Genomic DNA, 13,437 nt, shown 5'->3' with positions numbered 1-13,437 from the left:
CATATGGATGAATCACAGCCCTTTTGCCTGTGTGATATTGCTTCATTATAAAATGCCTACCAATTTTTCAGATTTCTATCTACTGAAACTGGACACATAAGTTAGCTATTAAATCATCAAAACTCTCAAACAAGCGATTTCTTCTGTAATTTAATCACATGCATATGGGTAGTTGACAACGTGTCGATATGGATCTTTTGAATCAGTCATCATTTTATAAGGGAAAGTGTATATGTAGGTCACAATTTCTTACAAAACATTTTTGCCTCTATTAGTTCATGTGAAATTGTTAAATATTAAATACAGTTGAAACAGTCTGTCAGTAATATGAGCTCACAAAAACAGCTTTCATAATAATTATAACAGAAAATAAAAATAATTACAAGAGAAAAGGCAGTTAAACACAGTTGGGAAAGTGTAGCATGTCACACTACAGGACATTCACTTTCCTGTAGTGTTTCATGCCAATTACCCATAAACTTATTTCACTGGATTTCCACGTCCTTTTACCACTTCTAACCTACAGGGGTTTTTTGGGGGGGGAGTGGGGGTGGGGATGGAGGAGGGAGGGAAAGGTATTCATATGCACTGTGAGTTTTTCAAAAGAGAAGTGTTGGAAAAAACATATCACACATGCTGGTGGTTGCTTGTTGAGCTCTTTGAGGTCCAGCAAATGAGGCTATTAAGAATTCAAAGCAGTTTCTGACACAATGAAGCCGCTGGAGCTTTGAAGGATAAAAGCAGGGATGTCCTCCTCACTACCACAGAGTTAACTGCACTGATATTTGCTCAGAGAGACAATTCAAGGTCTGGAAAGTCTGAAATACTCCTGTGAGGCTGTCTGCTCTGCAAGTCTCAATGTCATTACAAAAAGTCATTTATATAACACTTTAAAAGGACAGCAAATGAGATGCAGCAAATGCAAATTGGATCCTTTTGAAAATAACTACCTGGTATTTTTTCTACGAAGGATTCAAAAGAAATACAGGAATCACTAACTGAAATTCTCATGTATGAAATGAAATGATCTTAAAAAGGATAGTTTATTAATAGAGGATTCATTTGTTTGCCAGAAACAATGGTTTGATGTTAAAAACATCCTAATGATAAATTTGTTTATTGCAAACATGCAGATTTTCACTTCACAAGATGTTAATTGATGGACTGGAGTCGTGTGGATTACTTGTGGATTATTGTGATGGTTTTATCAGCTCTTGTTCTGACGGCACCCATTCACTGCAGTGTCCATTGGTTATGTAATGCTAAATTTCTCCAAATCTGTTCAGATTAAGAAACAAATTTATAATCTTGGATGGCCTGAGGGTGAGTAAATTTTCACATTTAAAGTTTTGGATGAATTTTTTTTTATCATTATTACAAGGTCTACAATGTAAGTGTCTGCTTTCTTGTGTTTAACTGCAGCATGAGTGCTGATAACAACATGAGCGCCCATGTTTTTGTTGGTAAAGTCTCTCTTTTTGACTCTGATTTATCTTGACATCAGGAGATTCTTACACAACCCTGCTCTCAATCACAATTATTAATGACCAGCAGAGAGTCAGGAGCTGTTGACATATGTACCGTTTGGAAATGTGCATGCAAGCAGAATTTAAACTTCCCCAGAATCACTACTTCTGAGTATTTCCAAATCAAGTAATGGCTGACACTGAATAATAATAATAAAAAAATCATAGTTTTACAAATTTAAAACATGTTTAAGGCATGCACAAATGCTCACAGTTCAAATCTCACAGTTGTCTGAGTTGGTTTTTAAAATGCCAGCCATCATTGTTCTTTTTTAATCATGGTTCCTGAAGATCAGAGCAGCACAGGCTCTCACCTTTCATTTTCACCTTCTCACGTCACTTAATTCACAGCCTCCTTTCACACCCTGTTACACAAACAAGACAGGTATCTCTCAAATGCAAACATGCATACACTAAAACACTTGATCAGAAGGAGCAGCCAAAAAAAGGAAATCAACCAAAAGCATCCTAGACAGCTCATTAGAGTCTGAGTAGTTCTTCACGAAACACAAAAATAGTTAAAGTGTGCACAATTTTAAGGTAATGGTGAAATAAATAAATAAATAAACAAACAAACAAACAAACAAACATGTTCAATGAGGTTAAAACACCACAAGCTTTTTTCAATAAGGTATTTTTTTATTTTCTTTTTATAATTTCTTGTGCATGGGGTTCGGTTTAGTGTTGCAATTGTTGGTTCAAGTAACCAACTGGGTTGTAAACATACACATTTTTTTTTTTCAATAAAAATATTTTTATCAAATTAAAATGTATATAGCGCTGTAAAAACATTTATCACTTTAAAATAATAAGCACACTCCAACTCAAAGCCACATGCAAAAGAACATTCCCTCACAATAAGAACATCCCAGATATGAACCGAAACAAGAGAGTTTAATAAAAATGATCCAGCAATCAGTTTTGTCAGTGTTGCTCTATACATCAATAAGAGTGCGTTTTATGATTAATGTGCATGTAAAAACATACTAAATAGAATAAATTTCTGGACTTTGACTCAATCCATGTATGGAAACTCAGACACATCTTTCTAAATCATACAAAAAGAAAAATCCCAAAACAGACGGAGCGCATCATTGCTCAATTATTTATAAACACCTTTACAGTTAGTTCATTTCCTGACTGGACAATTCTCAATTTAGAAGTTCTCCAGTTCTCTAAATCTATGCTATAACGTACTTGCAGGTAATTGTAAACTACATTCAGTTTACAATTAAAAGAACAGCGATTCAGTTTGTAATTAAAAGAAAATGTACTTAGCCTCAGGTTATCCAAGATGCAGACGAGTTTGTTTTATCTTCCTAGAAGATTTGGAAAAATTTAGCAAAAAAAAAAAAAAAGTATTTCTCTTCTTAGTATTTTCACCAAAAAAATAAATATATTTCTGTGACCACCCTTTGCGTTTAAGACAGCTTTTGTCCTTGGTACACTTCGGCATTGTTTTCCAGGTAGCTTTAGTCAGTATGTTTCTTCCTCAGATCTCTGTGTGGATCTCAATGGATTATAACAATTAATGGCAAAAGGTATGTTTGGTAATGTTAACTGATATTTCCTATCTGAAACATACAGCAAAAAAAAATAAAAAAAATTGTTGACAGTTTTGGTGGTGAAAATACAAATGGCCTAAGACTATATGTATATTAGTGCTGTCTAAACATTTAGTTGTGATTAATAGCATCCAAAATAAAAGTTTAGTGTATATGTGCTGTGTATATTTATTATATAAATACACATGCATGTATATATTTCAGAAAAATAGGTTATGTCTATATATTAAATATATTTATAATATAAATCATATGAATATAAATATAGACATGTAAATACATGTAAATATTTTAAAAATATTATGCAGAACTTTTATTTTGGATGTGATTGTTTGACAGCACTACTATATATATATTTAAAGGCAAAAACGAAAAATCTTTGGAGATGTTTTGGACCCACATCCATTCCCGCTTATTTTCTCCTCTTTAAAGACGGATCCACCTGAGCCTAGTAATGGTAGATTGCTGGTCAAAAATAGTTCATAATTTGAATTTTTTATTTCCCACAGAGCCAAACAATTTTCTCTGTCTTCCTCCGCTCACTGCTGGATGTAATAAGATGCTGGCATAGCGTGTTGGCATGAGTTCCTCATTTCCTTATTTTAAAGTATGTGAACAATGGCACATTGAGTTATTCAACTGCACTCTTATTATTAACAATGCCATGCAAACAGAAGAGTGTGAATGCAAAACTCAAGAACCCCACTATTAAGTTCATTATGGACGTCAACATTGTTTAAATTCAAGCAGGTATCCACTGTCCTCAGTTCTTCTGAAACACTACAGGAGAAAGCTGGCCCTCCCCAGGGGACTGATGCCAGGCACGGCATGCATAAGTAATGCCCTGTTTTCTGAATCTCAACACAGAACAATTACTCTCTCCAGAAGAGTACTGTGTCATTAAAATTGAAATGTGTTTATTTTGAAATACATTCAAATTCATCTTTCCTCTTGCCACTTAAACTGTCAGGTATAATTTTATGGGCACTGCAGAGCGAAAATGTGAAAAAATACCCACATTCCTCATGGTTAAATAACGATAGAGAGAAGCACCTCAATAATGAATGTTCATTCATTAACACTTGAAAAAATCTCAGTGTTTTACATTTGGAACTACCAAATTAATTCCCGCGAATTGTCATGCGTCTTAATGATCCTCATGAGAAATCATTCAAAATAGTCAGCGGTGACCCGGGTGTGAATTAATAACAGACTGGAACCTGCAGTGATCCCCAACATGTGTTCGTGTAAGCAAACTGATACATAATTTCACTGTTTTTACAGTCATAATTTGAAGATGAGCCCCCTACTTCCCCAAACCTGGAAAAAAAAGGAATCAAAATTTTAATAAGCTCTAATATGATAATGACCTACAACTCAGGAGCACATGGGCTCCTGCATAGTCTGGTTCTCCATCTGTCTTTCCTCACACATCCAGATAAACACACACACACTCTCACACTCCTCTGTTCCATTTCCATATCAAACAGGGCTTGTTTTGCTCCAAACTTCCATGTTTACTTGCCTCCACTTGCAGGTGGTATGTCAAGTCAGTCAGATGAAAATGAAGAGACAGGCGGTGTGTTTGTGTGTTGGAAGGAGCTTTATTTTAATATTTGTCTAAATCAGAACCCCATAAGAAGTTTTGCTGTGCAAAAACAACATCAGAGTTAACTTGGTTACAATTTGGGGAACAACAGATTTTTGCCTTATTATGCAACATGGTTTAATCGATATAAAACAAAATATACCTGTGATTTACAAAGATATTTAAAGGTATAGCTCTCTCAAAAAGCAACAATTTCTCACTCTTGTGTCCTTCAACACCTGTATGACTTTTTGTCTTCTTCTGTAAAGCACAACAGATGATATTCTGGAAAATATACTATATTACTGTTCAAAAGTTTGGGGTAAGACGCCCTGTTTTTGAAAAAGGCTTTATGCTCACCCAAAAATACAACTGTAAAAAGAGTATTACTGTGAAATTTATTACAATTTTATTAATAATTGTTTTCTATCTAGATATTTATTAAAGTGTAATTTATTCTTGTGATGCAAAGCTGAATTTTCAGCATCACTACCCCAGTCTTGAGTGTCACATGATCCTTCAGAAATCATTCTAACTTGCTGCTCAAGAAACATCTTATTATTTTCAATGCTAAAAACATAATTATTTATGGAAACTGTGATACTTTTTTCAGAATTCTGGACAAATAGTGTAAAAAACAGCATTTATTTGAACTAGAAATATTTTGTGAAGCCAGTGCCTTGCATCGTTTTAACTCTTTTCACAGTCTTAGTTCACAGTTTGCACATTTCTGCTCAAGCATGCAGTTTTGTTGACATTTGCAGGTCTGATTTTAAAATATGCTCGCGTGAAATTATGAGTTGTCATCACATGTCCACAGAAGTGTTGCTTTACCTCGTGACCTAAGCCGGGGAGAAGAGCGAAGATGCACTTTAGGTGATATTCCACATGACAGGTAGAACTAGCAATGAATAAATAAATGCATTTGCAGTCTAAACAAGCATCACTGCTGGGAAAACCAGCCAAAGACATCTGGCGATATACGTGTGGTCTCTTCTAAGAGTGGACTCTCTCCATAGACAGGCCTTACAATTCACCTTGGTAGTTTTGATTTTGTTCCCAGAGCTGCAGGACCAGCCAGTGAGGTCAGGCAACACTTTACACTCTTCACCATTTAAGCAGGGCTCCATTTGACACCACCACTTCATCCGCACGATAGACGCTGACAGGGAATGAAAAAGAAAAGTGAAAGACAGGAACAACATAGTGCCATCAAGAAATTATATATATATTGACTCTAAACTACATTGACCTATTCCAGAGATCAGTGTACAAAGAAATCACAAATAACCACATTGGATTAAAACACACTGAAATGGTGAGTTTTCACCTGCTCAGAGGCATACAAAAAAATGACCATATCATCACACCCACATAAACTCACTGCCCAGCTCTCAGATGCACACAAACCCACACTCAAGCCCACACAGAAAGAAGAACATGCATGCTAAAATACACAAAAAGGCACAAGCTATGGCTGATTAATGCTCCATGCTGATAAAACCTCCTGACAGAACAGCATATGTTGGATTTTTGATGCAGTCACAGCATGGGTCCCTTAACCTGCAAGATCTGTGCTGGTCATTCAGCTTCATCATAAAAACAGGGCTGGTCTGAAAAATCATGCTAGTCTTTTCAGCAAGATATTCAGGGACAGATCCATACACAGTCAGCAGCTTCTTTTGTAAAAAGGTAATATCCTGCTTAACACAATACATGTGCAGCCCAGGCACAAGAATACAGTAATGCCATTGAAGATATGAGAAAATATATGAAAGTGAATGTGGTATTACATCTGGATTTTTCTTTCAAAACTTTTTTTCTTGACATTTTACCTATTGAATTATAAAGACTGAAACGAATTCTGTATGATTCTGCGTTATCATTTTCCCAATCTAAATCCAAGTACTAGAGAATCTTCCCTGATAGCACGACCGAATTCAAACTCAAGTGACCTGTGTGCAAAAAAAAGGCATTATATAGGGTATATTAATGAGGAAAATTGTTTATATGATTTATAATCATAATCATATGACCATAATCAATCATCTGCCAATTTTGGACATTTAAAGGTATACTGATATTCAATTGTAATACTTAAGAGTTATTCTTCAAAAACAGAACACTGTTCAAAATAATCTTTATCAAAATTACTTTAAATATAATGTTAGGATGTCTAAATTGATGTGGTGTATAAAATGACTGAGTTAAATTTTTAGTTTTATATTTCTTTTATATTTTTTATACAAAATACTATTGAATTGTAATATCGACCATTTATTGGTTAATTAATTATTTGTTTATTGTATCAGCCAGAATATAGATATACCTCCAGCAAGAAACACAGTCTGTGGCAGTAAATCCCGACAAATATCTGTTGATTGAAAAGTCGACAAACTGGCAGAGCAGGGTTAGATTCCCACCTCGAAGCCTGGGCTAAATTTAAGTAGAGTGACAGCTTGAGAAAGCCACTGTTTTTTGTTGCTGGAGTTTTAAATCAAATGGATCCCTGAAGTCCAACCTGTTTCTGAAACTAAAATAGAGCCAACGGCCATCAAATGTAGCCAGGGTTATTAACAGGGTTTTAATTTTAATAAAAACTGCATAGACATATTTAAAAAAAAGAAAAAAGAAAAAAAAAGTTACCAAACCTTTTAAAAAAGACAGAAAATACAATTCTAATTCAAAATATTAACAAAACTATAACAGAATCTCCATGAAATTAAAATACCACATAGAAGTAGTTTGTTTTGAACAATATAACAGTTATGGAATGCACTGATACCTACTGGTATAGAAGCAGCATTACAAAAATGAATATAAAAAGCTGTGACCATGGACAGTGGACATACCATCAACACATGAAGGTTGGGCATGGGTGGTCCCAGCAACCTGTCCAGGAAGACATGAGCACTTGACCGTCTGAGACCTCTCCTCTATTTTATTCTTATTACAGCAACGATGAGCTGCCACCACTTCACAGGTTCCCGGCTTAACTTCAGACCGGCCTTAGATTGACAGAAAGACAGTTCAAGACATTTCATGCAGAATGTTTGTCATATTGTGTGCTAACACATCTTGAAATTTTAAATGGTGAAAAAGGCACAGGCGGTATTATTTCTAGTATTCTGGCGCCCTCACATGGACATTACACAACACTACAATTAGTCTATGCTGCTGAGCTCTAACCCAGTAGCTTCGCATAAAGCAGAGGAAAAAAATTAAAATATACAAAATTAAACCTTTTAGCAAGTTCAGTTTCTGAACTTTCGTTGATTTGACACAGAGTGATGGAGTATATATATAAATACATATTATTTGACTTTTTAAGTATGTAAATAAATCTTTCAATCTACCAAACACCTCATGGCCAAATGACTGAATGAGTTATAATGGGTGGCAAATGGTTCTTTAGCTGTTATTAGCAGTGGTCTGACTGTGTTCCCAGAGGGGCCATGTAACTGTGTCCAGTGTGTTTAATTAGACCTGAGGGGAAAGACAAAAAGGAGAGAGAGAGAGAGAGAGAGAGAGAGAGAGAGAGAGATGTTGCCGGAGCTTAGCTCACCCGTTTGGCCTCGAGAGCTTTGGTTGCTGCTGGACACTGACTGAGAGCACAGAAGCCACACACACACACACACAAGCAGAAGAGCCCCTGGTTTCCACTTGACTTTATTCCTGTAGATAAGTTCCACGCAGGTTTCTTTTTTGAAAGACATGCTTGCATTTTCCTGTAAGGAAAAAACAGTGTTTTTTGTCTTGATTATTATTTTAATACTTTTAAATAATGCATGCATCATGTGTAATTACAAAAGCCTATTTCTATTGCATATTTAAAAATAACAGAATATGACCAAAGCTTGCAGCTAAAATACCAAGGGATATTAATATTATGACACATTTAACATTCAGTAAATCTTACTAACCATGGTAATTGCTCTGCCTCAAACTGGTAGATCTGAAGAGGATACCTGAATCTAGTATGACACTTCACTTAATGTTCTGTCATCTGCGAGCCATCAAATGCAAAAGAGTGTATGAAGTTCAACTGCTTCATCCTTGTTATCATCTTTGCAAGGCCTAGAAAGAAACAAAAAATGTGAGGGAAATAAAACACTGTTAGCGATTAGTGTCAGTATTAGTGTCAAGTCCCCAGGGTTAATCTGATCTTTCATCTGATCTGTAGCCCTGCTGTGACTAGTGAGCTCAGGGGTGACAGCTCTCATCTGACTGTCTTTAAACACAAGCTTTTATATAGTACCTGATCTTACTATGGAAACTGATACATGTGCTCTTCCATATCATCCAGGAAAGATAATAACAGTTTTTTTTTGTCAGAACAACATTTTTAATGTTCAGGATATTCATACATTTTTCAACTTCTCAATAACCTCTAAAGCCTGTCTAGATCCACTTGCTTACCAGCTCATTGTGACAGGATGTGAAATCAATATGTAAACAAAAACAAACAAACCAAACATAAACATAGACCAAAGGTCCGTGCATCTTTTGGTCATTTGACTTTCTACTTAAAATGAAATAAAGATAAATGAGAAACGGATTGATTTTTTTGTTTTTCTGTTTTGTTTAAAAAACGGAAAACGAAAATTTAGCTGGATTTTTCGTATTTTTGTTTATGGGTATAAAATGAGATTATGCTTTAATATTTGTTTGAATGTGTGGGCGGCGCTGAAACACCCCTTTCAACTCTTCTGTATTCTGCGAGCTCAGTTCATCTTCAACAGGAGAGAAGCGGCAGACAGCAGAGCTTATTAATCCTGCCGATTCTTTGCTAGTGGTGCTTGCAAGATAAAATAATAATAATAATAATAATAAAAAATAATATTATATTTTCAGGCTGCTGCATGTTATTGACAAAGCAGATTTGACAACTTTATTCATAAAACGCCATTTGAATTTTACTTTAGCCTGCGATCTACAACGACATGGAATAAAATATACTACAAATTTTTTGCCTACTTAATTTATTCTAGGCCATTCAGAAAAAAAAAAATAATGGGAAAAATCCAACCCACATTTATAATAAAATTTATAATAAAATAAGTTAAGTTTTCCCCATAATTAGTCTGCTTTAAATAGGCTATAGGCTACTTAGAATTATGAACTGAATTCACAAATTCCGTAGATGACCGTATGAATATACTGATGGTGCGACATCATTACAGATAATGAGTTCAGACGGGAAACACTGCACCTCTCTTGGTTTCATATTAATTACATAGGCCTAAACATAAAATTATTATTATTACTTTTCTATTTGAATGGCTTATTTTAAAAGTAGACATGTCCAGCTAGACATGGTTCATCTGATGCATAAACATGGTTAATTTCTGATGTTTCAGAAAGAAGTTCATGTAGACTGAGATGGCAGAAAGCACATTGTGTTGAGTTTTGTAAGGTTTTCATGTTATTTAGGGTGTCTTATGACCAAAACTGACAGAGCTGAAGCTCTTTCCTCTGTTATCGGGATGGAGATTGTGGAGAAGTGCAGCAGACTACACTCTACAAGACAAAGCTTCAGTTGCTGTATGTAATAGTAAATGAAAACGTTAGGCTACCTGTGAGGTTTTTCTTAAATAGGCATAGAATAAAATTAGTAGGCTAAAAATCAGCATATTTCATGTTGTTGTACAGTCGTGGCCAAAAGTTTTGAGAATTACATAAATATTAGTTTTCAAAAAGTTTGCTGCTACAACTTCTGGGCCAAATCCTGACTGATAGCAACCCATTCTTTCATAATCACTTCTTGGAGTTTTTCAGAATTAGTGGGTTTTTGTTTGTCCACCCGCTTCTTGAGGATTGACCACAAGTTCTCAATGGGATTAAGATCTGGGGAGTTACCAGTCCATGGACCCAAAATTTCAACATTCTGGTCCCCAAGCCACTTAGTTATCACTTTTGCCTTATTGCACGGTGCTCCATCGTGCTGGAAAATGCATTGTTCTTCACCAAACTGTTGTTGGATTGTTGGAGGGTGTTTTGGTACCATTCTTTATTCATGGCTGTGTTTTGGGGCAGAATTGTGAGTGAGCCCACTCCCTTGGATGAGAAGCAACCCCACACATGAATGGTGTCAGGATGCTTTACTGTTGGCATGACACAGGACTGATGGTAGCGCTCACCTTTTCTTCTCCGGACAAGCCTTTTTCCAAATGCCCCAAACAATCGGAAAGGGGCTTCATCGGAGAATATGACTTTGCCCCAGTCCTCAGCAGTCCATTCACTATACTTTCTATTCTATTCTATTCCTGAGCAAGCTCTGCACTGGTGGCACTCCGATCCTGCAGCTGAATCCTCTTTAGGAGACGATCCTGGCGCTTGCTGGACTTTCTTGGACGCCCTGAAGCCTTCTTTACAAGAATTGAACCTCTTTCCTTGAAGTTCTTGACGATCCTATAAATTGTTGATTTAGGTGCAATCTTAGTAGCCACAATATCCTTGCCTGTGAAGCCATTTTTATGCAACGCAATGATGGCTGCACGCGTTTCCTTGCAGGTCACCATGGTTAACAATGGAAGAACAATGATTTCAAGCATCACCCTCCTTTTAACATGTCAAGTCTGCCATTCTAACCCAATCAGCCTGACATAATGATCTCCAGCCTTGTGCTCGTCAACATTCTCACCTGAGTTAACAAGATTTACTTAAATGATTACTTAAATGATCTCAGCAGGTCCTTTAATAATGACAGCAATGAAATGCAGTGGAAAGGTTTTTTTGGGATTAAGTTAATTTTCATGGCAAAGAAGGACTATGCAATTCATCTGATCACTCTTCATAACATTCTGGAGTATATGCAAATTGCTATTATAAAAACTTAAGCAGAAACTTTTCCAATTTCCAATATTTATGTAATTCTCAAAACTTTTGGCCACGACTGTAGATCATATAGGCCTACAGTAAATTTCAAATGTCATAGAATAAAGTAATTTCTGTTTTGTTAATATATATATATATATATATATATATATATATATATATATATATATATATATATATATATATATATATCTTGCAAGCACCACTAGCAAAGAATCGGCAAGATTAATAAGCTCTGCTGTCTGCCGCTTCTCTCCTGTTGAAGATGAACTGAGATCTCGTTGCTGCTTGTCGGTGCAGAACAGAAGGATGAAAAGGGCGTTTCAGCGCCGCCCACACATTCAAACAAATATTAAAGCATAATCTCATTTTTGACCATAAACAAAAATACGAAAAATCCAGCAAAATTTTCGTTTTCCGTTTTTTAAACAAAACAGAAAAACGAAAATCAATCCGTTTCTCATTTATCTTTATTTCTTTTTTAGTAGAAAGTCAAATGACCAAAAGATGCACGGACCACCAAAATATGACGTTAATTAGAAAGACGATATTTTAGGATAAACTAATCAGGTTTTGTTTTAATTCGGTTTTAAACTCCCCCTTTTTCACCCTGAAGAGTGAATAATAAAAAGTAATAGGCTTACAATTTATTTGTTTATGAGGAAACCTATTGTAAAATTAAAGTAAAAAACATTTCAGAGGTTAAGGGAGAAACATTATTAACGACTGCAAACCAATACTGAAAACAACTTATAAAATCTGCTACTCAAATGACTAGTATACTAATTTACAGACACTGACTCCCAAAAGACAGAAAATGTGATAAATTGCGACAATATTAGCTGATTCGTGCCCATCTTCCCGTCTCAAGAGTGTGTTGTTTTCGAGTACTATTTCTCTTCACTGATTTTTATATGACGAAAAATGCAAAAGATTAACATTATCTAATTAATGCGATACCTGCCCGCGGTTTTCATTTGCTAGATAACTTTTGATTTTTGCAAGTAATCTCGGACGTAATGCTCACTCCGCGTAGGCTAGCCTACTTCATAATTTATTACCATGTAGTACTCAAGGTTTATGAGCATAATTTTGTATTCGAATAGAAAATACAAATGATTCAACTTGCTCCTTTTAAAAATTAAAATTTAGAATTGCCTTACCTGTATTTCTTCAGGAAAACGTGTCTCTCCTCTTCATGTAATACTTCAGCACTGGTTGACTGGAAAACGCTTCCTGCATGCGTCAGTATCAACCTTAATCAAGAGACCATCTGTTCAATCAGATCTTCTCTATTACTACTCTAAACCTAAAGGCGATTACTTGTGTTAGTAAAGTGGTAGACAGTGATATTTAATAGCACGAGCTTATGACAGGAAGAAACTATGTTTATTCTTTACCACCATAACATTTCCATATAGGGTTTATAATAACAATACATGTGATTTAACTTAAGTCCAATTAAAATAACTTTTTAGATATTCAAACTGTCTAATATGCGCTTTATAATTATAAAAATACCTGTTTATTGTGGAGTACATGTAAATAGCTTAACTTTTAAGTGCAGAATTTTGGCTTCTGTTAAATGTAATATTTTATACATTAATCTAAAGACTGTGTTCAGACTTAATCAAGAAAAAAAAAGAGTCACTAACTGATTGAAGCTTTATTTGTGTCTGAAACATAACCATCTGTCACGTCTGTGTCTTCATAATCAAACTTGCCCTCTTCTCTCACCATCTCCAGTGCCCTTCACATGCCCTGCTGTCTTTCAGTGACCCCCACCGGACTCGTTGTCTTTGTGGTGAGTGGTGACCCTCACTAGCACCATTTCTGTGTTGTGTGATGATCCTCACCGGCCTCAGTGTCTTTGCAGTGACCCTCAGTTGCCCCAATGTCCTGCTGTGATCCTACCAGTGCT

General features: G+C 35.5%; 1 protein-coding gene across 4 annotated transcripts; it reads right to left on the bottom strand.

The window, feature by feature from the left end:
* Positions 1-5,233: 5,233 nt before the first annotated feature.
* LOC132117703 (chemokine-like protein TAFA-4) lies at positions 5,234-13,423 on the bottom strand. Of its 4 annotated transcripts, none has more exons than XM_059527017.1 (6): positions 12,680-13,423; positions 8,603-8,756; positions 8,245-8,407; positions 7,532-7,687; positions 5,717-5,841; positions 5,234-5,521 (listed from the first exon to the last, which is right to left on the bottom strand). In XM_059527017.1, exons 2-6 carry the CDS (start codon positions 8,603-8,605, stop codon positions 5,510-5,512), a joined length of 459 nt encoding a protein of 152 aa, XP_059383000.1. In that variant the 5' UTR covers positions 8,606-8,756; positions 12,680-13,423; the 3' UTR covers positions 5,234-5,509. The 4 variants fall into 4 exon arrangements, with proteins under 4 accessions (XP_059383000.1, XP_059383002.1, XP_059383001.1 ...); XM_059527019.1 differs by having other exon boundaries at positions 8,648-8,756; XM_059527018.1 differs by lacking the exon at positions 12,680-13,423 and having other exon boundaries at positions 8,603-9,090.
* Positions 13,424-13,437: the final 14 nt, after the last annotated feature.

Source organism: Carassius carassius, chromosome 37 (assembly GCF_963082965.1).
Source record: "Carassius carassius chromosome 37, fCarCar2.1, whole genome shotgun sequence".
NCBI lineage: Eukaryota > Metazoa > Chordata > Actinopteri > Cypriniformes > Cyprinidae > Carassius > Carassius carassius.
The sequence above is the reverse complement of the archived record's forward strand: the minus strand, read 5'-3'. Positions and strand labels throughout refer to the sequence as shown.